Here is a 26,484-nt window from a genome sequence, read left to right as displayed (position 1 = left end):
ATGATAATTCCCCAGTTTTTTTCCTCTACCCAGAATCTCTCTCTTGACCTTTAGACTCATACATTCAGTGACCTATTTGGCATCTCCATTTGGATATCTAATAGGAATCTCAAAGTCAACCTCTCCAAAGTTGAGCTTGTTTCCATCCCTTCTAAAGTTGTTCTTCCCACTGCCTCATCATCTCAGTTCTAATTGCATTTGTCTAGTTGCTTAGGTCAAAAATATTAGAATTATCTTCTACATCTTTTTCTTATACCCTAAATGTGATCCATCCACAAATCTTTGCGCTCAAAGTATATTCAGAACCTAACCATTTCTCACCATCTCTATTGCTGCCACCCTGGTCTAAGCCACCATAAGCTCTTACCTGGTTTATAATAGTAGCATCCTAACTTCCCATCCTCCACATTTTAGTCTGTTTTCAATACAGCAGTCAGGTCCTTTTAGAATGTAGGTTAGACTTGTCTCACGTATGCTTAAAGCCCTCCAGTGGCTTTCCATCTCAGAGTAAAAGTCAAAGTCCTTTCAAAGGGCTCATAAAGCCCAATGCAATTTGGCCTCCTTTGCTCTGTCAGAGTTCATAATCTACTATTTCTTCCCATCACTCACTCTGCTCCAGCTACTCTACCTCCTGAACACAATAGACACATTCCCACATCAGGATTTTTGCTCTTGCCATTCCCTCTGTTTAAAATGCTCTTCACCCATTTGACCTCATGGCATAATGCTCCTTTGCCTCCTTCAGGTTTTTACTCAGTGTTACCTGAGTCAGGCCTTCTCTAATCACCCTATTTAAAATTGCTCCCCACCTATCTCTTTATTCCCCCTTCCGTACCTAATATTTCTTCTGATTTATAGCCATTGCACTTTTACTTACTAATCATGTCTGTTCTCTCTCCCCAACTTAGAATGTAAGCTCCGTAAGGACATGAAATTGGCTTGTTGTTGTGCACTGCCTGTCACTAGTGCTGAGAACAATGCCTGGCACTGTGGCAGGTGCCCAATAGATACTGGATGGGTGGATGGTGGTTTGGAGGAAGGGAGGGAGAGAGGGACAGATGGACAGGCGGATGGCAAGAAATTGGAAGTAACTTATATAGCTAACCAACATTATAGAAATCATTTAGTAAATTATTCTACATTCATTAGTTTGGAATACTAAGTTATTTAAAATGCTCACAAAAACTGTAATCTTATAGGGTAATACTCTTGACAGAAAATAAAATCGTATCCATACTTCAGCAAGGGTTATTGAGAGCCTGCTATGGAGAAGCATAGCGTAGTGGTTAAGTGGTCTAACTATAGAGTCAGACCCAGATCACAAATGTGTACAGCTGGCTCACCATCATTCGGATATTTTCTGCTTCCATGAGTGTGTATGTTTTTGTGAGGAAGAGAAGACCCAAGACCAGGTTTCTTTTTGACTCTTCATTGTTTTGTCCAGGTTATCAGCTTTATCTAAGGCTGTGTTCCCTCAAGGTCATTAGAGTGGTAGCAGGAGCAATAAAGGTTATGTGCTTCTTTGTTTGCTCAAGTAAGGAGGAAACAGAGGTACCGACTGACAGAGTGCTTTTCCAGAAGAGCAAGGAACTTCCTTTTCAGGAGGCCCTAGCAAATGTCCTTTCAGATTTCACTAGTCTGAATTAAGTCATGTGCCTACAGCTAAACCAACAACACTCTGGCTGAAGGAATGGGATTACCCTGATTTGATCTAATCAGGGCCCATCTCTGGAGCTAAGGGGTAGATCAGCTTTCACTGAAGCACATGGCTGCATGAATGAAAGAAAGGTAGATAAAAATCTGATCATGTTAAGAAAGTCCCATGCCCACTTTTTGAATAGAATTGGGGTGTACTGGGCAGAATTGGCATGACTAAATCACATGGGATGGGTTCAGCACCACCAAGAGGAGTTCTGGTCCCAGCACACAGGGCAAAGGACGCTGGGCCGGCAAAAGGAACACGTCCACAGCAGAGAGTGCTCTGCCTAACCTCCCACACCATATGCCAACCTATAGGCATTCTTTTTGTTTGTACTATTGGCACCCTGAGCCAACAAGGCCCCCTGAGGTGACTGCAGTCACATGATCAGAAGAGCAGTTTTAGACATGGAATAATGAGTTTGACATCTTTGCTTGGATATCCCATAAGCAGTTCACATTCAGTGTGTTTAAAATTAAAATTCATCAACTTCTTTCCCAACTAGCTCCTGTGAACCCAATCTCAGTATAATGATAAACAAGACATGGTCACTGCCTTTATAATTGTGTGTGGAGAGAGATATCAAATAGGGAGTTGGTCCATAATTACAGGTATTTTTTAATCATATGAAAAAGATAAATAAATGGAAATCGTGCTTATTCTGTTTGGCATGCTTACTGGTAATTTTTCCCCTAATATTTTATTTTGTAAATTTCCTTTAATGTGTTTATATAACGTGTCCATTATCAATGAGGGATTTGCAAAGAGAAAGAGCTATGTGATACAACTCTACCTTATGGTCTCTTATATGGAGGCTTTATTACCTGTGTAGAAATGTATCCAATTCTAGCGACTTCAAAAATGCACAGTCTCTGTTTATGGATGATCTTTTCTTTGGAAATTACAACAGTTTATACAAATATATTTGTTTTGTCTGTTTCCGATTTTTAAAAATGCTTTTCAAGAGCAGAATGTCATTATTAACCTTAATTAAATAGTATGTCTTTATTTAGCTAGAGTACCAGCTATGTGCCAGGCACTACACTGTGCTAAGTACTAGGGATACAAAAATAAATACGCACTGCCCTCAGAAAGGTAACAATTTAATGGAAAGGATAAATGAACAGATGCCATAGCAGAGGGGATCACAAATTGAAATTTAAGTTAGCCTAATAATTGCACTATGAATTGTAGTTAAACTAATCTTTTTTACCCCTAGAGTCTTTCTTCAGTTCGTGTGGTAGTTTACATAAACTAAGTGAAGAGCCACTGATTCCTCCTCCTCTTCCTCCTCGAAAAAAGTTTGATCATGATGCTTCAAATTCCAAGGTAGTCAACAGGACTTAGGTTTGCATCGAGTTATTCAAAGTTGTAAATCTTTAAAATAGTGCTTGTTCTTATAAAGAGTCTGGTAATTATAATTTGACTACCCTTTATGGTTTTTTAAACATTTGGGTTGTTTTATTTGAAAAATACTTTTGTTTAATCCTAATACTTTTTCTAAAAAAGAGGCTGGGCAGGTTCACAGACAGAAGTACATTTTCTTTGCAATATAGATGGAAAGAGCTTCAGTATTCAAAGCAGTCTTCAAACTTTCAGCTACTGCCTTTCAAACTTTAGGCTGCATCAGTCACCTGGGAGGCTTGTTAAGGCAGACTGCCAGAGTTTCTGGTTCAGTTAGTCTGGAGTGGGGCCCACGAATTTGCATGTCTAACGAATTTGCATTAGCTCCTTAATTTGCCATGGGGGGCTAATGCGGCTGGTGCCTGGATCACACTTTGCAAACCAGAACTCTAAGCCTCACTGGGGAAAGGGGAATAGGTGGCCAGAAAGCAGTAGCTGGATATCAAGTCCTCTTCACATCATGTCCTTTCATGTCAACAAAACGATATTTTCTTTTCATTTACTTGCCTATTATAATTCAAACGCATAAATTTATGAAATATATATACAAAGCAAGATAACCTGAGGCATTATGTTCTAAGATTTCAATTAAAACATCTCATGTATAAAAATATTAAACAGAATAATTCACTCATAAATGTGATCATTAATCTATTTTGAGCTTCTGAATTTACCTGGACACACAAGAATTTTTCAGTCTTTTAAAAACATATTCTTACAGATTTTTCAGGAGAACAGAGGTATAATTTAATTACTTTGGTTTTTTTTAAGGGAACTACGAAGTTTGATGATGATCCCCCTGCTATTCCACCCAGACAACCTCCTCCTCCAAAGGTAAAACCCAGAGTTCCTGCTCCTACTGGTGCATTTGATGGGCCTCTGCACAGTCCGCCTCCGCCACCGCCGAGAGATCCTCTTCCTGACACCCCTCCACCGGTTCCCTTTCGGCCTCCAGAACACTTTATAAACTGTCCATTTAATCTTCAGCCACCTCCGCTGGGACACCTGCACAGAGATCCAGACTGGTTCAGAGACGTTAGTACGTGTCCAAATTCGCCAAACACTCCTCCTAGCACACCCTCTCCAAGGGTGCCGCGTCGATGCCATGTGCTCAGTTCTAGTCACAATAATCTTGCTCATCCTCAAGCTCCCCCTGTTCCTCCAAGGCAGAATTCAAGCCCTCACCTACCAAAACTGCCACCAAAGACTTACAAACGAGAGCTTTCACACCCCCCATTGTATAGACTGCCTTTGCTAGAAAATGCAGAAACTCCTCAGTGACCTTAGTCATATGTAGTCATTGACACTGGAATGGTATTTGTAAAGGTGTTGTTTTTTTATTTATTAAAAAGAAAGGCATAGTATTTTAGTACTTTTTACAAATAATGCTCTTAAAATGCTACTGATCAAATAAGCTTTTAAAAATTGGAAAAATAAAAATACAAAATTCCTTTACCATTATCCTCAGGTGATCAGTAGCATTGCCTTGTCTTGGATCCTCAGTGCTGCCAAAAGGCCAGTATAAAGAATTTATATTTGCACTGTAGACTCTGCTAAAATATGATTTAAAGTAATATTGATTGCACTGAAAGGGGATAGTGCATTTATGGAATTTTTCAAATTTGAGTAATAGCTGCCTTTTTAAGGCAATAAATTTACACAAATATAGGGGGTGTGTGGTGTTACTGATTTTTAAACCTCTTTGGCCATCTTCTAGTTTTTACTTCTAGTTTTTACATTTAGGAGAATTGTGAATAACACCCACTGTTCTTAAACTCTTTAATGCCATGTCTTAAATGCCAGAATTTGCTGCTCAAGACAAAAATGAAAAATAGAATGAAAAGAATAGAATGCACTGTGTTTATTATTTTGTCAAAAATGTAAGCAAAGACTACCTAACCCAATCATAGAGGAGAAAAGGGCATGTATCATATTCAGATGTGCCTTTTGTTTTTGCAGACTATGGTATCTGTAGCTAATGAATTGCCTATTGTTTTGGAAAACAGTTAATATGCCATGTATGTACAGTTTTGTTTATATTGTATATTTAAAGATAATGCTAATAACCTATATAAATTTAAGTGACTCGAGGCCTATACTACAATCTGCTACTTTACTAATTCATAAATTCAGAGGAAAAGTTTATGGCATCGGAACCAACTGCCTTGTCGTCAAAACCTAGTAACTTTCTCTATAAATCTTGTATGAACTAAAATTTTTTAAAAATATTTTTTTAGATTGGTAATATTTAAAATAGCAAATATTTAAAGCTTTATTAAACTTTTTAATCAGAGAAGGGAGTAAAACTTTTATTTGCCATTTGGACTTCTTCATTTAAAGTGATGAAAAAGCGTGTTTTGCTGATTGTGCCGGTAGCAGCAGTTGTAAAGTAGCCAAAAGCCACGTTATTTACTGGTCTGAGGCCTTTTACTGTGCTTTGTATCAGAGTTCTTAACAAGATTAATAAATCACCCCAGTCTTAATTTTTAAAAGACTTTCAACATATGTGTTTTCAGTATAAGAAACAAATGGGGAGGTTATTGAGTTCTGTAGAAATATTTATACACACATTATTTTAAATATTTTTGTACGACTTCAATTACATAATCCCAAAGCATTTGAGTGATGCAAATTTTAGAGGGATAACTTTGTCTTCACTGCTAAACATAATCAGCAAGCTTCTAGTAACCATTTTTATGCATTCAAATGAAAAATTAGGAGCATGCTAGGAAACTCTTGATAAACAGGATTACAGCGTCCTGGGTTTAAGATCTTGGAAACTGGCTGGTTTCAAGGCCAGTAACTACCGTGTGACTCAGTCTCCAACCAGGTAAAAACATTCTGAGGTTGGCTTTGTTTTTTTAAACAGCAGATTATAATACTAGCTTTGTCTGGAAAAGTGATTTAAACTGCCTATTGGTGAAACCGGACTTGTAATTTAGGGGAGAGTGAAGCAGTCCCGCGTGTAGGGGAAGCAGGTGGCCCAGCACTCGGCCACGCCCAGGTAATGCTGCCTTCCGGGCTTTGTGCCTTCACGCACGTGTCGAGGCGCCAACTCCGCCACTAGGAGGCGCCCAGCCACGCGCAAGGTGGGGCCGCGGGGGTGGTGCGCCTGGATATGACGTCACGTCGCGCGCCGCAGCCTGTTGCTGAGCAGCTATGGCAGCTCCTCTGGGGTCCTCCGTGGAGGACCCATTGCGGAACTTTGTGCGAGTTTTGGAGAAGAGGGATGGCACGGTGTTACGACTGCAGCAGTATGGCTCCGGCGGTGTGGGTTGCGTAGTTTGGGACGCTGCCATTGTCCTTTCTAAATATCTGGAAACGCCAGGGTTTTCCGGCGATGGGGGCCATGTGCTGAGCCAGCGGTCAGTGCTGGAGCTGGGCTCCGGCACCGGGGCTGTGGGGCTCATGGCGGCTACCCTCGGGTAAGAGCTGGGGGGAGGGGCCGCCGCTTTGTTTGCGAAACCCTGATTACTGGCTTCCCACCCTTATGCCTGCGCCTCCCTCAATCGACGTTATTTTATAGGGCAGATGTTATAGTCACCGATCTTGATGAATTGCAAGACTTGCTGAAGATGAATATTAATATGAACAAGCACCTTGTCACTGGTTCTGTTCAAGCCAAGGTACTGAAATGGTTTGTATGGCCTTTTCAGCTTGTTTTAAGATAACGATTTGTAGTTTGCTTTAAATTGCATTTCACTAAAAGCTTGGTTAATACGAAGGAGACCTTCCGGGTTTTGTTTTTAAAACAAGAATATTTTAAATTATTAAAGCCAAGTTAAAATATTTGGTTGACATTTTTAAGGGGGGAAGAAATAGAAGACTTTTCTTCTCCGCCAGACTACATACTGATGGCCGACTGCATATACTACGAAGAGGTAAGTGTTCAATGAGTGAAGTCCCCTCCTTTAGAAGATATACCGTATTTCCTGGATTCTAGAGCACATATTTCTTCACCTTTAAGATATGTGAATGAAGGATATTTGTCCTATAGTTGATAAGATAGTATAGAGAAAGGTCTCCAGGGACTACGTATATACACTCAGGATTTACATACAGGCCTGTGAATCATGTTGAGAAAAGTGCTATGTGCATTTTACTAGCGGCTTCAGTAAAATTTTTAAAGGATTTTGCCATTTAGATCTGTTATGACAAGCTACATTTTAAGTTGCATTGTAAATCATTGTTTTGTGGCAAAATTTATTAGACTCAATGATTTTTTTAAATTATCAGTTTGTATAACGTGGGCATCATTAATTTTTTAAATACTGAACATTGAGCTAACTTATGTTCAAGTTAGGTCATACTTGCTTTGGTAGGTAAATTTTTAGTTGTTTAAATCCCAAATTAAATATTTAAGCGTGAAGTCAGTTCCATGGGAACTGCAAAATACAGTCACTTGAATCCTTTCTTTGGAAACAAGTCAGTACAATGGTTGATTAGTTACAGAGCTAATCATTAGTTACAGAGCTTTAAGTACATGTACTTTGTTGGATTGATTCAAAGATGGATAAATTGTAGAGGAGTTACGATTACCCCTGCCCCTTTTTGTAGTAAAAAGTATAAATTTTTTAAAGTCATAAAAGTTATATTCTTTTTTGAACAGTCTTTGGAGCCATTGTTGAAAACCCTAAAAGATCTTTGTGGATCTGAGACTTGTATTATATGTTGTTATGAACAAAGAACAATGGGAAAAAATCCAGAAATCGAGAAAAAATATTTTGAGGTGGGTACTCGACTAGATCTATCTTTGTAGTAATTAGCCTTCAGAGAGGCTATATGTGACTGTGTATTCAGTATATTGTGGTAATTTTTTTAAAATTTTTTTTAAATTGGGGAATATTGGGGAACAGTGTGTTTTTCCAGGACCCATCAGTTGTTGTCCTTCAATCTAGTTGTGGAGAGTGCAGCTCACTGGCCAATGTGGGACTCGAACCAGCAACCCTGTTTAAGAGCTCACACTCTAACCGCCCCCTATTATGGTAATTTCACTCAAAATATTATGGTAATTTCATACAATCCTGCTTGTATGAAACCAAAGAGTATTCTTTACAGCCCACCCACCATTCTACTAGCCCCCTCCCTTTTTTCATCTTTTCTGATCCTTTATTTCTTTTTCTCTTCAAGTTAGTTGATCTAGTATCTACAGAACAATGTGAAATAATGGTATGCCCTTGTCTTTTCTGAGAAAGTTTGCAATGTTTTGTTTATTAAACATGCTTGCTTTGGGGAACATCTTAATGTATATAATACTTTTGGAGAATACATCATAGAAACATGGTATGTGATGTATTTTTACTTCTGTGTTTTCCTATACATTTTTGTGAAAGCTTCAACCAAGATATCCTATCTATTTTCAGGGTTTTGTTTTGTTTTTTAAAATAAAAACTCACAGGAATTTGCAACAGTAGTACATAGAGTCTCATGTGTTTTTCACCCATCTTCCCCTGTTGGTTACCCAAACCCTTTTTATGGGCAAAAATCAGTCATATTACAAGTGACTCCTCTTGAGGTACATATATATAGCCCTTGCAGTTTTTTCCACTGAAAGGATTACTTTGGTTAAATGAGAAAGCAAATATATGACTCTGCTTCAGATATATGCTAAATTTTTTTCATGTTTGTTTTGAATGTTAATGAACTTTATAAATGAAAATTCCTATTGTCCAAGTTTCAATTGAGTTCAAACATGTAAAATGCACATATGTCAAGTGTTCAGCTCAATTTTTCGTGTGTATAAACTCAAGGAAAACCATTACCCAACGTAAGAATGTAGAACATTTTCACAACGTCAAAAGGCTCCCATGTGCCCCTACCTAGTCAGTACTCCTCCAAAGGAAACCACCATTCTGACTTCTCTCACCACAGGTTTACTTCATGTTATTGAATTTGAAGTATATCTCTTTTAAATTTATAGCTCCTTCAACTAGACTTTGACTTTGAAAAAATTCCTTTGGAAAAACATGATGAAGAATATCGAAGTGAAGATATTCATATTTTATACATCAGAAAGAAAAAATCGGTAAATACATTCCTGGCTCTTTATTCTCTGAGGAGGTTTCATTAGCTGGACGCTGTCTCTGAGCTTATGTGTGGTGTAGATGTTGATTTTGATATGGGGAAACAGCTATGATTATTCATTGGACTCAGGCACTAACTCTCAATGTTAAGATTACTTTATCTGGCCTTAGGTTCTTCCTCTAAAATAAGGTAAGCTTCTTTTGTAAAGGTCCTTTCCAGCTGTAAATTATATAGCTTTATACTTGGGCATTACCTCAGACAAGTAACTTAGCTATTTATAAGTTTCTGCTATCTCTTAGAGATTTTTAAATGTCATCTCTGACCTTAGAACTTTTTCCAACCATTCAAATTTTTTTAATAGTCAAAGTAAAATACAACAACCCTTCGTCCCTGGTGGTCTGGTGGCTAGGATTTGGAGCTTTAACCACTGCAACCCAGGTTCAATTCCTGGTCAGGGAAGTTAGTATGTTGAATCACTATGTTGTATACCTGAAACTAATACAATATTGTATGTCATCTATACTTTAATGAATAAAATTTTAAAAATAAAATATAGCAAGACAGATCTGTCCAATAATGAAAAATTCACTCAGTTAAATAGAATATATGTAGATTCCTTTTCTGTTGCTGTCTTGTTATGACAATTACATCTTATGCTAGTTGCCCCTGTGATGCACGAGTGTGAGCCTATAAAAAGGAAGAATTGTATCCATTTTTTTTATCCCTACCACCTTTTGTATATGTGACTGGTATAAGGCAGGGACATGATCAATTTTATGAATTAAAGATGTTAAATTTAATAACTCACACTTTTTTCTATTATCTTTGCTTTGATTGAGTTTTGATTATGTGAATTCTACCCAAAAGCAAATAACTTGTCATTTGGGGGATCAAGACCAGATGTTAGGACTATAAGGCAAGAGGTGTGGTGGGATTAGTAATTCAGATCAATCAGCTTTTACATGGCATGAGGCTGGAGATACAAAGATAAATAAAAAATGGTTTATGCCTTAAGGGATCCAGTTTTAGCTGAAGTTGTGTAGGTTAAAAGTAGATTTTTTTGAGGCATGAAGATTTTGATTCCTAAATATAAAGGCTTTTTTTGGGCAAAGAATCACTTGCAAAAAATTGATATAATTCACGTACCATAAAATTCCCCCTTTTAAAGCATACAATTCAGTGGTTTTTAGTATATTCACAGAGTTGCATAACTACCACCACTTTCTAATTTTAAACATTTTCACCGTCCCCAAAATGAAACCCCATACCTGTTAGTGGTCACTTCCTCTTCCTGCCTCCCCCTCAGCACCTGGCAACCACCAATCTACTCTCTGTCTGTATGGATTTGCCTATTCTGAACAATTCTTATACAGATGTCCCTGGCTTTCCAAAAGTTCATGTTATACCACCTTGCTTTTACAAAAGACCTACATTATTAGTACCTGTTTTCACTAACTTTTAAAAGAAATCCCAGGAGAATTTTCGCTTTTACAAAAGAAGCCATTACCATGCTAACGTAGGTCTTTCATAAAAGCAAAGTGGCATAACTCGAAGAAAGGGATACTCTTCACTTTATACCATTTCAGCTTATGGAATATGCAGGGGAAACTTGTAATCACACACTATGTGGCTTCCTGTGTCTGGCCTCTCATTCAGTACAGTGTTTTCAGGGTTCAGCCATGTTGTAGCACACGTCAGCACTTAACTCCTTTTTATAGTTGAATAATATTCCTTTGTATAGATATACCAAACCTTATCCATCTGTTCATCAGTCAGTGGGCATTTTAGTTTTTTCTACTTTTTGGCTCTAATGAATACTATTGCTTTGAATATTCACATAAAAATTTTTGTGTAACATGTTTTCAGATCTCTTGGGTATTTTTCTAGACTAGAATTGCTAGGTCATATGGGAATTCATGTTTAACTTTTTGAGGAATTGCCAAACTGTTTCCAAAGCTACTGTACCATTTTACATTTCCACCAGCAATTCTGAGGGTTCCAGTTCATCCAAATCCTCACTACTTGTCATTGTCCATCTTTTTTTTATTATAGCCATCTTAGTAAGTAAGAAGTGATATTTCATTGTGGTTTTTATTTTCATTTCTTTAATGACTAATGATGTTGAGTGTCTTTCCATGTACCTATTGGCCATTTGTATATTTTTACAGAACCACTTTGCCTATTTTTAAATTGGGTTGTCTTTTCATTCTTGAGTTGTAAGAGTTATTTTATATTCTGGATACTAGAGCCTTATCAGACACATAACTTCCAAATATTTTCTCCCATTCTGTAAGTTGTCTTTTAGTTTTCTTGATAGTATGCCCTTTGAAGCAGAAAGGTTTTTAATTTTGATGATGTTCAATGTATTTTTTTTCCTTGGTTACTCGTGCTTTAGGTATCAGCAAAGAATCATTTCTAAACATTATGCATGGTTGTTCATTTGAATTGCATTTAGCCATTTCTAGGCATATTACCTAGTATTAACTACCCAGTAAATACTGAATTTGTAATAAGAAATCAATCTGTATAAAGTTTCCTTTTTTTTCTTACAGAAATTCCCATCGTGAAATCTTTAGTCATCTTACCCAAGCCTCTAACAACTTGGGTAAGGTAAAGATGTGAATGGAGCATGTGAATATATCATGGGAAGATTGTGCTCACAGATTTTTCCAGCATGTCCTTACAGATCTGATATAGATGACAACCATCATGGGCTTCCTGCAATACGAGAAATAACTGACTGCCTGCCTGCCAGTGGGCCTGAAATCCAGCTTAGTTTACTTTTAGCTCAACATCAAGTTTTGCTTTAAAAAACATTGTATTTGTCACTCCTCAAATAAAAATAGGTATTGAGATTAGCCTAAAGACTGCCAAAAATAATTCAAACCAGTAAATTTTAGTTTGTTCAAGAAAGGTAAATTTAAAAGGTTTTCATTTTAACATAATTATGCAGTGGTTTTTATCATATGTAGCTTCATTGATAGCTTTAATACTTAATGTTCTTATATGTTTAAAAAAAAGTTACATTGGCCAAAGTTTTATTCTTTTCCCCCCACCATACGTGTCTATGTGAGTTAGATAGTAAATCATACTGTAGTGAGTTGGTAAGAATGAAAGTTAAGAAATCAGGAGATTGGGGGGTGGGGGGGAAGCTATCTTTACAAAAATCTTCATTGGATAATGAAGTGAGACTTAAAAGCCCATTTTCAGGCTCATGCACTTATGTGGCTGATGCACTTTTCCTCATTTCTATCTTCCAGGAAAATGTGGCTGAAATCACTGGTGTTAACTTGTTTACATGAAACAGAAAGGTTTTTAAATAACTACAAATGTAGTTCCATATACATTTAGCAAATGATTTTAATTCTGTGTAGTCTCTGTTTTGTTATGATAATCATCTGATCACAGACTGATCTGTCAAGAGCTTAAGTCTCACCAGTTCCAAACAGTAATAGTAGCTGATAGAATTGTGGTACTTACAGGCATTGGTGCTAGGTGGCACATTTTATGTGTTAAAATAAACATTGTTTTTGAGATCCTGTGACTTTGTGAATGTTTCAGAAACAGTTTTGAAGAAAATGATCGTCCAAACCAGGTAACTGCTTTCCAGAAAGAGCAAAAGCAGCCCTATTTAGAGAAATTAAGGATTAAAGTCAAGAGTTAATAGTATTCAGGCTTACTTCAATCTTTAAAGTTTGTTTTGCTGTTCTTTTTTCAAGTACTTTGTTCATACTGCCCTTAGCATTTCATTAGCAGATTACTAAAGCGAAACCTAAGCATGTACTTTGCTAGTTACAAATAATACCAGCTTTTATTGGGACAAATGACCGACCATTTTTTAGCTTGTTCATAACATTATGGAACTTGTAAAAATAAGTTTGATATTGACCATATTCCGCAGATCTTTTTTCACCCTCCTCCCCTTTTCACTATCCTCCTAATATACACTATCTGTGGGTCTTCGGCCTGAAGTGCCCCTCGACATGCCTGTATGAAAGCCAAGCTCCCTTACCTGGAACAGGTGCACCTTACACTCCACACTTCCAGGAGGAGTCAGGCTGAGATCCACTTCCAAGCTACGTCACCAGAATCACACCCTTGCTTGTGTGTGCTACCTCCTCTTGTTCTGTTCCCACTCCCTTACTTGACTAAACATTTTAATAAGTTACTTAGATACATTCTTCGCTGTCTATTTCTGGGCAACTGATGTAAGTTGCTGACGTAGAGTTAAGTAATTGCTAACAAAATCAAGTGGGATTTATTCCTATTCTGGAAAAGGCCAAAGTGGAGTTTAAAAGGTACCAAGTCCCCACATTCTAAGATCAGAGAACTGCTGGTAGTTAGGACCAGTTAGCATTGTAGAGCTTACCTAGTGGTGCCAGTTCGTATAACATATCCTGTCGCTAACCACCCTGCCACAAAGGATCAGGGGACGCCTGGGAGAGGTCTCCTTTTGGAGGAGTGCAGTATAGAGGAATGGGATTTAGTCCTTTGGACTCTGTCTTGAGGGAGAAAACAGTGCATCTGCATTCCGAAACCACAGGAGGGGGCCTGAGGGAGTAATTCAAGATTCAGGTTGCCTCCAGCAAGGGCAGACCACCATTTTCCCCACCTAGTTGGATTTGTCTTTACCCAGATTAGCATATTGTTTTATTCCAGCGCATAGGAATGGAATTGGAAAGGTAATGTGGGGGACTGTCAGTAGTGAGGTATTGAAAATGGATCCTGCCAGCCTGAGAGTTGATAAGTGAATTGGGGGCTAGAAAACGAGCAACATGAGGTTAAAAGGCAGGTGTGACAGATGGGTGATGTGTGATGCCACTTACCTGGGGGTCAGCCGGAGTACAGACAACTCATCTCTTAGGACAGCCAGTGCTGAATGGAGCTGCTCAGGAATGAGCCTCTGGACCTCCACCTAGTGGGGGTTGCACTGTACACAAGGAAACCATAGGCCACTTGTTAGAATGCAATTATAGCCAATTAGGGAGCCCCCACAGTAAGGCAGTGTTTCTCAAACTAGGCTGTACATTGGATCACCCGGAAAATTAAAAGCAAACAAAGGCCATGTTCAGGCTTCATCCCAGTCCAGTTGTCAGAGGCATTATATTTTTGTTAAAGGGCTCCAGATGATTTTAATGTTTAGCCTAAATTGAGAGCTGTTAGGAAACCTACCACCTATTTTGCAAGGAAATGAGCAAAAGGAGGAGAAATAGAAAAAACTATCCGTGATTAGAGTGGGCCTATACTGTGTAGGTAGGGAAAGCTTTGAATCCAATGTGGAATCTTCTAGGAAATAGGTTTTAAAATAAACAGGATTGAGCTTTAGAAACTGACTCAATATCTGAAAATTGTGAGAATCTGGCCAAGAAGGTAAAGATGATGCTACTTAGGATAGGAGAATTCAATAGCTGGAAAAAGGAAATTGTTAACAGGTGTAGTTACCAATGATTTGGGTCTTCTCTATGTGCCGGTCATAACTTGAGAGATCTTTGAGGCTGCGTAGCTTTGAATCTTAAACTGCAGCAGCTGGTTATGGACCAAAGGTCCATAGATCGTGTTTGGTAAACTTGAGAGTGAAGTTAGGTTATTTTTAATTCTTTTAAGAAGTATTAATCTACAATGATTGGTAGTAGGATTTTTTACACAGCATACCTTTTTTCTTGCCCCTTTCCTTGAAAGTTTTCTTGTTAAACTGATGCCAAATACAATGTTACACTCAGACTACAGATGCGGTATTCATTTAAAGAAGAATGAGGGTCATAGAAATATGACTGTTGTTCTGAAGGTTCCCTGTAGATGGCATTGCTTGACTTGTGTCTTTAAATGGTTTATAGAAAGGAAGTTGTTAAAATAGAATATTTTGAAATGGAATCATATTTGCATTTTAAAGGTGAAGTAGATTTTAAAGAATAAACCTACCTACATATTATGAGTTGCTTTCAGAATTGTGTGTTTGGGTTGCTCTAATTACCACAGATTGGATGGCTTATAAATAACAAATTTATTTCTCACAATTCTGAAAGCTGGGAAGCCCTAGATCAAGGTACCCACTTCCTCACAGGCAGCTACCCTCACTACAACTTCATATGGCAGAAGGGCCAAGTGATCTTCCTGAGGTCCCTTTTATAGGGCCCTGTGGGGACAGAGTCCCAGAGAGCAGTTTCCAGGCTCTCGGCCTCACATGGGGGGGCTGACTCGGGTAGTGGATGGCCGTCAGCTGTGGCTGGTTGACCATCAGCTGTAACCAGTTAGCCAATTTGCCACTGATATAACTGCCACAGCTGCGTTGGTTGGTCAGTTGGTTGGTTGGCAGGCAGAGAAGCGGACAGCAGGTTGCAGGTCATGTGGCTCCAGCCTCCAGTGAGACTATAGTGGTATGACTCCTCTACCTATGGCTCCGTGGGTGTTCCTTTTTGGCCTAGACATATCCTGCGTTCTTATGTGGGGAGCGGGAGCAAAGACCCCACAGGCCACCTCGCACGACGGATGGCGCAGCGAGCAGGGTCTCCTGCACGATAGGCCCTAATCCCATTATGAGAGCTTCATCCTCATGACCTGCTCACCTTCCAAATGAATGCCTCACCTCCAAATACCATCACATTTGAATAGGTTTCAACATACGAATTTAGGGGGAACATGAACATTCAAACCATAACAGTGAAAGTGAAATTGGATTTTTTTCCTTATGAAATTATGTTTGATTTATCTCTTTGTCCATTGCATTCTGATAATGCCTTTTGAATGTTTTAATGTCATTCATAAAGCTACATAAATTGCAACTAAAACTATTTCTCTGCAATAGGTATCTTCTGTGAGAAACAGGCATTTAAGAGGCTAAATTCAAGTTCTAAAAATTAAATTCACCTTGAAAGTATCTTTTATATAATGCATGATTTTAAATCTGAGGTACTTGAACCTTCTAATTAGTTTTAATTAGTTTTTCAAACCATTGTATCTTCCTCACTAGAATAGTAAGTAGCTTTTACGTCGAAAGACTGAAGCTCCATCTTTGGCTATCCCATAATCCTATAAGCTTTGGCCAGCTATTTGACTTTCAGTTTTTCTTTTTCTTGAAGGAATGTCAGGGTTTGAAAGAGTTTTTGATTCATTGATAATAAACATTGTAAAAGTAGAATATTCATTCAGTTTTCATACCATAGAGACCATCAAGCTAATATGAACATAGAAAAAATTAGTGGCAACAAAATTTTACTGAAAATTAAGTAATGGAAAAGTAAAGTTTTCACTTTACATAATTTTGGGTAGGAAAGCAGTACATTCTCAAATTATTTTCACCAGTTAGGTTAAAACTGTTAGGTATTTTGGATCGTTTAAGGCATTGTCTTAGGTCTTACGTGTTGGTGAAGTTCTGTGAAGATCTAGTGAGTCCATCAATTGTGAGACATATTTTATGTAATTATTAATAACAAGATAGTTTTCAAAATAATAGACTTAAGAAGTGTTAGAGCAAATTATGATAATGTTTTTCCCATGTGCATTCTGAAAACTGTGTGTCAGAACACAGGCCCTGAGACCAGAGTATCCCAGTTTGAATCCCAGTTCCATTTCTAGCTGTGAGACCTTGAAGAAGTTACCTAAACTCTGTGTGCCTCAGTTTCCTTCTATATAAGGTGAGGATCATAACATTATCTACCTCGTAGTTTGCCATGGGGATTAAATCGGTTTAATACATACAATGCAGTTAGGTACCTAGCACATAGTAAGCAATAAATGTGATTATAGTAGGGGTGGAATTATTTTACATGTGGGGACTGGGATCGTGTGTTAATGCAAGTTAATTTTTATGTGTTGCAGTGCAAACTTTGGGCATCTTTTTGAGAGTGTAGGCCCCATGTAAACCACTCGCTCATCACGGTGGGAATGGCACCTGGGGTGGGAGGATGTGGAGAACACTGTTCCCTAGTACTGTTATTTGAACAAGTAAACAACTTTAGAAAGAAGGAAGAAATCACAGTGGAAGAAAAAACTTTGCTATTCATTGTCATGGTTCTAAAGCAAGTTCCATGGGCATTCAAAGGCCAGTGGAAGCAGAGGAAATCCTCATTTCTAGATACAGGAGCCTGGGCTTGATGGCTGGAGCTCTGAAGTTAAAATTCCACTGCCCTGGACCCTTAGCCAGTTCTTCCTTCATGGTTCTTATCTCTGTCAAACTGAGACCAGTTAAGTAGCAGGTAATTAAAGTACAGCAACAGGTCATTTTCTGAAGTCTGGGAACTGATGTATCTGCATAACTACTTTCAGACTTTAGATGCCTTAACTCTAAAAGAGCAAGGTGACTCTAAAATACGTAGCAGTTGCCTCCTGCATAAACAATCCTTTACCGTGTAATAAGTATACGTGGCGGGATGCAGGAGCTTAGCTTAATTAATCCCACAGGCCATCTGACAAGAATGAGAGGCAGAACCTTGAGTTATATCTGCTTCTCCATCAGCTAGTGTAAAGTGACTTTGGCACATGTGCTTTAACTGCATTGTATTAAATTTTCAAGACCTTTTTGTTTTCAATTAATGGAAGAGATCATCATGAACACTAAATAGCTGGTCTTAATTTTTAGAAACGTGTGTTCCCTATAACACACTAACTTATTTTGATGAATAAGTTCAAACTTTAATATTCACAAGGTTAAAAACAATGGTATTTCTTCCTTGCAAAACAAAATGAAGGCTTTTGAAAAAAAGCTATTTCTAGATGTAGTTTTTACAGGCCTCAATGCTTGAGTAGTTAGCACATTTCTTTCATGTTATTAACTCTAATGAAGCACTACTGGCCGTCTGTTAAACCCTTGATGGGTCAGTGCTTTTCAACTCCTGGGTGTAAATTTTTTAAAGTTTAACTTACTCCGATTTGTTAATCTACTGAAGTCCAGGCATTAACAGTCTGAGTTCCAGGTCTGCATGTTAGCTCGTCATTGCTTTGATAAATCATTGTCAGAGTTATGCGTATAAAGTACAAACAATGTCATGTATCTACACTCAGTACCTGACCTTGTTCTTTTAAGAATGTGTCCTGAAAACTTGCTTGTATGGTGTGCACAGTGTAGCTGCGTATTGGGGTGTTTCAAATATAAACAGCATATTTTATCCAAAACTTAGATGAGAAGCTTTACAATTACATTTATAGTGAGTATAAAGAATAATCTCGTGGCATATAATTCTCAGCGAACATAGGCCTGGTTTCTTGAAAGTTAAAAGCAGGAAAAACAAGTTACACACTCCCACAAATAATAAATGTTTAGCCAGAGAATGACTTTGGATTTCAGTGACATTTATGAATATAGGAACACAATGTGCTTTTAAAATAGCTGTCTTCTTTCTGAATCTTGTTACGAGATTAAAAAAAAAAATTCCGTTGTTCTTCATTCTCAAGCATGTATTTGATATGCACATTCAGTCTATGATTCTGTCTGAAGTAAGTGTCTGGTTGTTAGCCTGAGATTCCAAGGAAGAGGAAAGAACAGCAGAGGCTTAGTGTGGCTGGTGAACAGAATTCCCAATGAGCTCTGGAAGCCCCAGTTCAATTCTAAATCCTATCATCTTCCCTTTATGCCCCATCTTCCCTTTATTCTGTTTTTCTCTTAAGTGAGAAACGTTCACCTGATCATCACCTAATCTAGCTGCATGTCCTTGGGCAATTAAACTCTGAAGGTTAGTGTCCCGTTGTGTAAAATGAGAGCGCCATAGGGCTGTGGTAATGGTTAAACTAGATAATATACAGGGATGAGGGTAGGGAATAAGGCATTTCCCAGCAAAAGCCACAACTGTTCACTATGAGAATTCAAACTGGTAAACTCTTGCAAAGTAGAGAGGAGCAAAGTCTTCCTAATGTGGTCCAAGAAAAGCAAACAAAAGCCTACTTTTCAAAAAGGAGGGATTCCAAGTTTAGGAGCATGCCTGTCATTTACTTTTATGTCCCACTGTGACTTCTTCACCTCCTCTTTAGATTCTACCTTCATCACAGGAAGGGAGTAAGAAGTCACAAGGGGGAAGACTCAAGAGATTGCTTTTACCAAAAAGGTCCTGTAAAACATTAATAGGATACAAGGCAGTCTTGACTTGGTACTTTCCAACAGAATGTAATACCAAAATAAAACAGAGAAATAGCCCCCTTAGAAACCACAAAAGTCCCAAGGCAGCAGACTAGAAGAGGTTGTAGACAGCAGGAGCAGAAGTCAGCAGAGAAATTCTTAGAGACTCCTTAAAATACTGTAGAGGGGAAGCAAATTGCTATTAAAGTGTTTCCACATTTAACCTGAAGCTGAGGTCCCATATGTAAAGCGTCTATCTAGAACAATGCTCAGTGTAAAATATCCTAAATATATTTATATTCTCTTCCCTGCTTCCATTATCAAATCCACCTTCCGTGATGTCTCTGAAACATTTGACTAAGCATTTGAATAAATATTTACTCTTTCAATTCAGTCAACAAATAGGTATGCTAAGTGTCTGGGATACACATCGGTACTCTGTTAGGTACTATGGGCAAATAAATCAATAAAATGCAATCCATACACTTAAGCTGCTCACTTATCCATAATATGATAGGCATACGCAAAAATAATTGCAACTCAGAGAAGTGCAATAAGGTATAAATTAGCCACAGCAGCAGTACGAAGGGGGTATGGTTAACTGCCTGCGTTGATCAGGGAAGATATCACCAAGGGACCATTGAGCTGATTTTTAAAGGATGATTGGAATGCACTGGACAACCTGTCAGGTGATTGGGATGCCCTGGACGACCTGTCAGGTTGTTTGGGATGCACTGGACGACCTGTCAGGTGTTTGGGATGCCCTGGACGGCCTGTCAGGTGATTGGGATGCACTGGACGACCTGTCAGGTGATTGGGATGCACTGGACGACCTGTCAGGTGTTTGGGATGCACTGGACGGCCTGTCAGGTGTTTGGGATGCACTGGACGGCCTGTCAGGTGATTGGGATGCACTGGACGACCTGTCAGGTGATTGGAATGCACTGGACGACCTGTCAGGTGATTGGGATGCACTGGACGGCTTGTCAGGTGATTGGGATGCACTGGACGACCTGTCAGGTGATTGGAATGCACTGGACGACCTGTCAGGTGATTGGGATGCACTGGACGACCTGTCAGGTGTTTGGGATGCACTGGACGACCTGTCAGGTGTTTGGGATGCACTGGACGACCTGTCAGGTGTTCTAGACAAACATCTGCAACTGCATCGCATGTGGTGTTTGTTGGAACATAGGGTATGTGTAGCAAATGACTGATTGGCAGGCAGGGAGGCAGGGGGAAGACATGGAAAGTCTGGAGGATGGACTGGAGGGGGGCAAAACATGAGGCAGATAGATCAGGAAGGCAGCATTAACTGGTCCAGGTAGGAGACAGTGGGGTGGGAGGGTCTGAACTCACACAGCAGCAGTGAGAATAGAAAGGGAGGGAGGGATTTGAGAGCCACTGTGGACCTACACTGAACAGGAAATCGTGGTGTAGGTGCCCATGGAGCATCCCGATGGAGTCAAGACCGCCACAGCCCATATTGTGATGTGCCCTTGTGTGCATATCAGAAGGTTCCTTCAAAATACTTCCTGTTGGAAAAGTTGTAATATACTAGTTTTATTAGAACCAGATATTTTATTGCCATCGGCTAGAAAATTGTCACGTGTGCATGTTGTACAACTTTGGAATCAACAGTTATAATTTTAATTTTTGATTTAACTTCAAAACAATAATTACAATGTGAATCATGTCCCCTTTTAGTGGTACTCTGCAGTACACAGCCTGAGCATATTGCAGCCTGGGTTAGATATAAAGGGATAGGCGGCTACATGTATAGGTTTTGGGGCAGAGGAGAGGGTGGACAGTGAAAGATGAGGTCTTATAGATCACCCTGAATGTATAGATTGAAAAAAAAAAATACAATATGAGACCCTGGGAAATAACAAAATTCAAGGAATAGTTGGAAAAAGGCAACACTAAAGTGAAACTTAAAAACAAAAAAAAAAAGATGTATTGGGGAATATTGTGCTTTTCCAGGGCCAGCAGCTCCAAATTGTCCTTCAATCTGGTTGTGGAGGGCGCAGCCCAGCTCCAATTCCAGTTGCTGTTTTCAATCTTAGTTGCAGGGGGCGCAGCCCACCATCCTATGTGGGAATTGAACCAGCAACCTTGTGGTTGAGAGCTCACGCTCTAACCGACTGAGCCATCGGCCAACCCTCCAGAAGCTCAGCGGCAGCTCGTCTTCAATCTAGTTGTGGAGGGTGCAGCTCACTGGCCCATGTGGAAATCGAACTGGCAACCCTGTTGTTCAAAGCTCATGCTCTAACCAACTGAGCCATCTGGCCGCCCTAAAAGTGAAATCTTGAAAATGTCTTCTCCCTGGGCTTCAGCCACAGGCAGTTCTCAAATATGTTGATGGTCGTAAAACTCCCGTTTGCGTACTTCATACACTGAGTCCTCCAACCTACCTTTCGTGTGCCAAGTTCAGATTTTGTATATCTGTCCCCAAATCAACATAGTGATGCTGCCTGCCAGTCAACAGTTTAGTTGCCTGCAGGACAGTGGTGCTTGGACAATTCTTTTAATACTTTGTCTTTATTCTAGAAAAAAGAGGTTACCCCCAAAAAGACTATGTCATTACTAATGATAAGAAGCTCAAGTCTCAAATTAATACCACTTAAACCATAGTAGAAATAACTGGTGCTCAGAAAGCTGTAAATCTTTAGCTTTGATGGCTGCTCACTGGATGTAGTTTGATTGTGAGTTCACTTGTGAAAAGAAGCAGAATATGAAATGAAGAATACAGAACCATCACTGGAAATTAATGAACATGGAGGTCTAATTCATCTTCCCTTTGGGAATGGAATACCCCTCCTGTTAGACTTAAGGAGGTTCAACTTGCTCCCTCTGCCCAGTGTCTGGTTGCTCAGTTCCTTTTCCTTGTCTGTTGCCTACCTCACGATTCCCCAGAGTTCTGTCCTTGGAAAGCTCACCTCTCTGTACGCTCCTTCCTAGATCCTGCAACTCTCATTCTCAATTCTCCAACTACAAGATTACTGGAGAATTCCCCTCTTGAGACCTCTGGCTCTGATCCCTCACCTAAGCTCTGGCCTCACCTCTTCACCTGCCTGCCTTGTATCTTCCTCTACTTGCCCAACTAGCAGTATGTCCATTTCTGAGTAAAATCTCTACCAAACAGACTCTTCTGCCTCACTTTCTAGTTTTATGAATGGCATCATCATTCTCTCAGCATCTTTCATTCCTTCTGCCTCGACATAAAATCAGCGTACCATGCAGTCTCCCAACGAATGGACTCGCAGTCTTCCTCCTCTTTCTGATTTTACTGCCATTTCCTCAGGTCGAATCTCATTACCTCTAATTTGTGTTCCTGTGATAGTCTCCCGCTTTCAGTGTCTCTCCACACACCTGTGCTAACAGCGGTGGCAGTGCACTCTCCTAACATGGAGTTCCAAACTGTTCTTCATCCTGCTCCCCAAAGCCTGTCAGGTGAAGTAGAAACTACCACCCTGGTATTCAATACCCTCTTCAGTGGATCTCCTTTTGCTTCCCTCTTGCTGTCTCACCAAAGTGGACTTGTGCATACACACTGCGCTTTGCTGCTCTGTCTTTGCTCGTGATCTTTTCATGTAGTGGGCAACTGTGGCTGTGACTTCCGTCCTCTCTCAGACCTCCCAACCATCTGATAGAGACCAAATTTCTGTCTTGAGAACCCACCACTCTGACCCCTCTGCCTGCCCCATGACCAAGCCCTGCCAAACAGCCTCATGTCCCCAGCCACAGTTTAGGGGTGGGTGTCACATGATCCAAGCTACCCTCACAGAACCCTCCTGGATAAGAGGCACTTCCTCTTTTCTGGGGTAGCTAATGATAAAGATAAAACAAGCCTCGAGCTGCCCAAGAATAAAAAGTCAACACAGAGGAAAACAGAGTCTAGAAGCAAAGAGAGAAATTGGGACACTGTCCTGATGATTCAGTTTGAGCCTCTGAAACCAGCCATGCCTAAAGCCAGCTGCCCCTCCTGGACTCGCCGGTTACATAACCTAGTTACCTTTGTTCTGCTGGTTTGGGGTTGGATTTCTCTTCCCGGCAGTGGAGCAGGTCCTAACTGGTAGATCCTTCAAACCTTTCTGCCCTTCAAACCCTACTCTTAATCCTAAGATCCTGTCAACCACTACCTTTTCCAGGAAATAGTCTGCTTTTTTACGTCTTCACTTTATCCACAATACCAGCCAAATCATCTTGGCAAGTTGATTTATAGGCTTTGTAGAATAGTGTTGGTTGCTGATGATACTGTGGAAATCTTAACCTATTGAACTACAGAAGTAAACATAAAACTAGACAGAAAGCAAAGCAAAGAAAAACCCATTGTGGGAGTGACAACTGTGTTAACAGAAGAGCAAATCTAGCACCTTTGCCACCCAGAAGGTGTTCACTCCTCTACCTCTCCATCCCCATGTTGGGATCATTATTTAGAGGGAATAACTCAAGAGTTCAGAAAATGAATTGCTTGGGAGAGTGAGTGGGTTCTGGCGTGAGACGAACCCCTACGGTTAGAGAGGTTACGTTTTGTGAGAATTAACATCTATTAGGAGAGGTTCTTGGGCAGTGAGGTCTGTGATCCGGAGAGGAAAATTAGGAACAGAAGGTGTCATCTAAGAAAGGTTCAACTTTCATGCTGCTTTTCTCTTGGGTGAGGGGGAAAGTACACATTTAGTGTTGTTTTATTTTTTAACCTCTTTGTAATTTAACCTCTATTGTAATTTCCTTTAGTTATGCAGCTTTCAGGAAAATTTGACACCTGGGTGTAGCCTACATATGGTGACAGAAAGTGAAGAGGCCAATATAAGAAACATACTTGCCCCACATCCACCCTCTGGGGGTGCCCACAGGAGGGGAGCAACGTCCTCTGCATGGGGACAGGTCTGGAAGGACCAGACTGAGCTCAACAGATGGACAGTGCAGAGCTAGGAGGGCCAGGGAGAGCACCCACACTGTGTGGGCCACTCAGAGATGCAAGAGAAAACTGCCCCTTTCCTAGTATGTACCAGAAGAGGGCCCTGGAACGGAGGCAGAGCTGACCCTGGGGTACAGATGTTCTAGACACAATACACAGTTTACCGGACTTTAGATGCAGTAGTCCAGAGCAATCAAGGTATTTGAAAGATTGAAGTTAGACTAATTATTTTATATCACCAGATTTGAATCTCTGCAATTTATACTCACATCATCTTATTCCAAATAAATTGGTAAGGTAGTTCAGAAATTTGTGATTTCTTGTATGGGAGGCCTGAGGTCCTTGTGTTGTGTCTGTATGGCATCCTGAAACCAAATTGAAACAAACAAAAACAACTGAAACAAGACCGTGAATTTCAAAAGTTTTCCAGAATGATCCCTGACACTCACAAGGGCTAATTTATAAAAAGTATAAACTAACTATTCACTTATTTTTCCAACAAGAGTCCTGGGTTGATTTTAAAGGCAGCTTTTGATGATTGACAGACGATTGGCTACAGTTATAGGAGAATTAAATGACCAATCAATAGGAAACTGTATTAAATGTTTGGGTTGCGTATGGATGGGCTTGGGACTGTCAGAATTGATATAAGTGGTACCGTATGTGATTTTGCCTAATGTAATCCAGGCTAACATAAGACCCAAGCTGATACTGCCACTGAGCATTTCAGAGCTTTGCATTTAGATAAAGATCTCTGCCCAGACCTGTGAAATGTGAGCAGAGAGTATGGTGCGTGCGTGCGTGTGTGTGTGTGTGTGTGTGTGTGTGTGTGTGTGTGTGTAAGGAAGGGTGAAGGCTGTAAGTGATTAATTGATAAAAGGCTGGAGGAATTCTTCGGCTTCATTTTTCTTACCAATGTCTTAAAGCGCAGACATAACTTGCCAGATGTCCTTGAAAAATGTGACCATTATTCTGCAGCAAAAAGAATGGCATTGTTTGCTGTCCTTCAGTGAGGACCCTGGCAAGGAGAGTGGGATTCTGTAAAGAGAGAGCCCAGGATGCGGGCCTGCTCAGCCTCCCCAGGTCAGGAAGAGGATGAAATCGCTCCAGCTTGTGAATCTCTCCAGAAACACTTTCCCCACCACAGGAGAGGACCCGTGACTAACTCATCCATAAATTCCCAGGGCATTTTGCTACCATCTTTCCAAACACAATCAATGCCAAGTATTGACCATGATTAGAAGAATGACCACATAAAACCCCTCGGGTCACCCCATCCCTCTCTTGATTAAAGATTTGCCCCAGCACCACTTGGTGAAAACTTCCTGGACTATATAGAAGCCAGAGGGTGAAGGCTAAATTCCTACCTCTGTTGCTGACTCGTTGTGAGTCCTTGGGCAGACCCCTTGGTCTGAGTTTGTTTCTTCGTCCACAAGGTGGGGATGACGGTGGTGGTGGTGGTGACATTTGTTCTGCCTCCCCACAGAATTTTGAAGATGCTCAGGTAGGAAAATGGATGTAAAAGCCAAATACCAACTTGAAAGCTGGATGGAAATAGGAGTTACTGTGTTTGTTGCAGACGGTTGACAAAAGGCTTGATTCCTTCCCCCTCCTCAGCCAGGACTGCTCCATTCAGGAAGGAACAGTCAGTTCTCCAGGAGTGCTGGTCGTGCTCTCAGGTCATGGCAGCTCCTGTGGATCTGCTTCATCTCTGAGCCAGCAGGGATTCTCAGCTGAAGGCTCCCAGAAGGGAGACTGTGGATCAGGCTTCTGCCTTTCAGACTTTGGTTCATTTGGGGCCAAGTCTTATCAGTCTTTCCTCTCACTCTTTCACAGAACATATCCAGAGACCTCTAGAGTCATCGTCTCTCCTCATTTGTGTTCAGTGGGCCAGGCCCTGTGGTAGGTGCTGGGGACACCAGCAGGTTGTTTGGTGTTATATAAAGGAGCCATTTCCTAAAAGGAGCGAGTACTATAGGACATAGCCCAGGACATGCTAAGCATTTGATAATTGTAATTTATTATTATTATTATTATTGGAGCATAGAGGAGTGGCCTGGTTTTGCAAATGTGTTTACTTTGGCTCCTCAAAACTATCAAAGGAGGGGACTCCTCAGCTCAACACTGTCTATTTCATTGTTCCAGAAAGAATTTGGGGTTGCAGATCTTCCCAGTCAGGCTGTAAATGCTGCTTTGCTTTGTGGGAGCTCCAGGGTCTGGTTTAAAGCAGCTCATCCCATGGAAAGCCCTGCTGTGTAGACTGAGGTGGACAGTGGACACTGGGCTTCCAGGGGGGCCAAGGCCCCTGGGGGTTCTTCCCAGGGCTGAACCTCAGGGGAAGGCTTTGCTGCAGTGGTGTTTCCTCTCAGCTGCCAGCTTTGCTCAGAGACA

At 40.2% G+C, this 26,484-nt stretch overlaps 2 protein-coding genes and 1 long non-coding RNA gene across 3 annotated transcripts in view; 2 read left to right on the top strand and 1 right to left on the bottom strand.

Moving 5' to 3' along the window:
• SOS2 (SOS Ras/Rho guanine nucleotide exchange factor 2) overlaps positions 1-5,597 on the top strand; it is an 81,731-nt gene extending 76,134 nt beyond the window's left edge. Inside the window, exons 22-23 of the mRNA XM_019725650.3 lie at positions 2,919-3,028; positions 3,875-5,597. Coding sequence (XP_019581209.1) covers positions 2,919-3,028; positions 3,875-4,384 — 620 coding nt within the window. The 3' untranslated portion in view covers positions 4,385-5,597. The remainder of the gene's footprint in view (positions 1-2,918; positions 3,029-3,874) is intronic.
• Positions 5,598-6,138: 541 nt separating this feature from the next.
• On the top strand, positions 6,139-12,663 carry VCPKMT (valosin containing protein lysine methyltransferase). The gene is made up of 6 exons (XM_019725651.3): positions 6,139-6,528; positions 6,630-6,740; positions 6,912-6,984; positions 7,713-7,832; positions 9,024-9,128; positions 11,680-12,663. The coding sequence occupies exons 1-6, from the start codon at positions 6,263-6,265 to the stop codon at positions 11,692-11,694; spliced, it is 690 nt and encodes a 229-aa protein (XP_019581210.2). The 5' UTR covers positions 6,139-6,262; the 3' UTR covers positions 11,695-12,663.
• A 1,288-nt stretch (positions 12,664-13,951) lies between these two features.
• Positions 13,952-25,586, bottom strand: LOC141570559 (uncharacterized). The gene is made up of 3 exons (XR_012494682.2): positions 25,461-25,586; positions 24,363-24,458; positions 13,952-14,057 (listed from the first exon to the last, which is right to left on the bottom strand). It is a non-coding gene; the product is annotated as an uncharacterized LOC141570559 (long non-coding RNA).
• Positions 25,587-26,484: the final 898 nt, after the last annotated feature.

This window comes from Rhinolophus sinicus, chromosome 3, assembly GCF_057876585.1.
Source record: "Rhinolophus sinicus isolate RSI-liver-muscle chromosome 3, RSI-T2T, whole genome shotgun sequence".
Lineage (NCBI taxonomy): Eukaryota > Metazoa > Chordata > Mammalia > Chiroptera > Rhinolophidae > Rhinolophus > Rhinolophus sinicus.
This window is presented reverse-complemented; position numbering and strand designations above follow the sequence as displayed.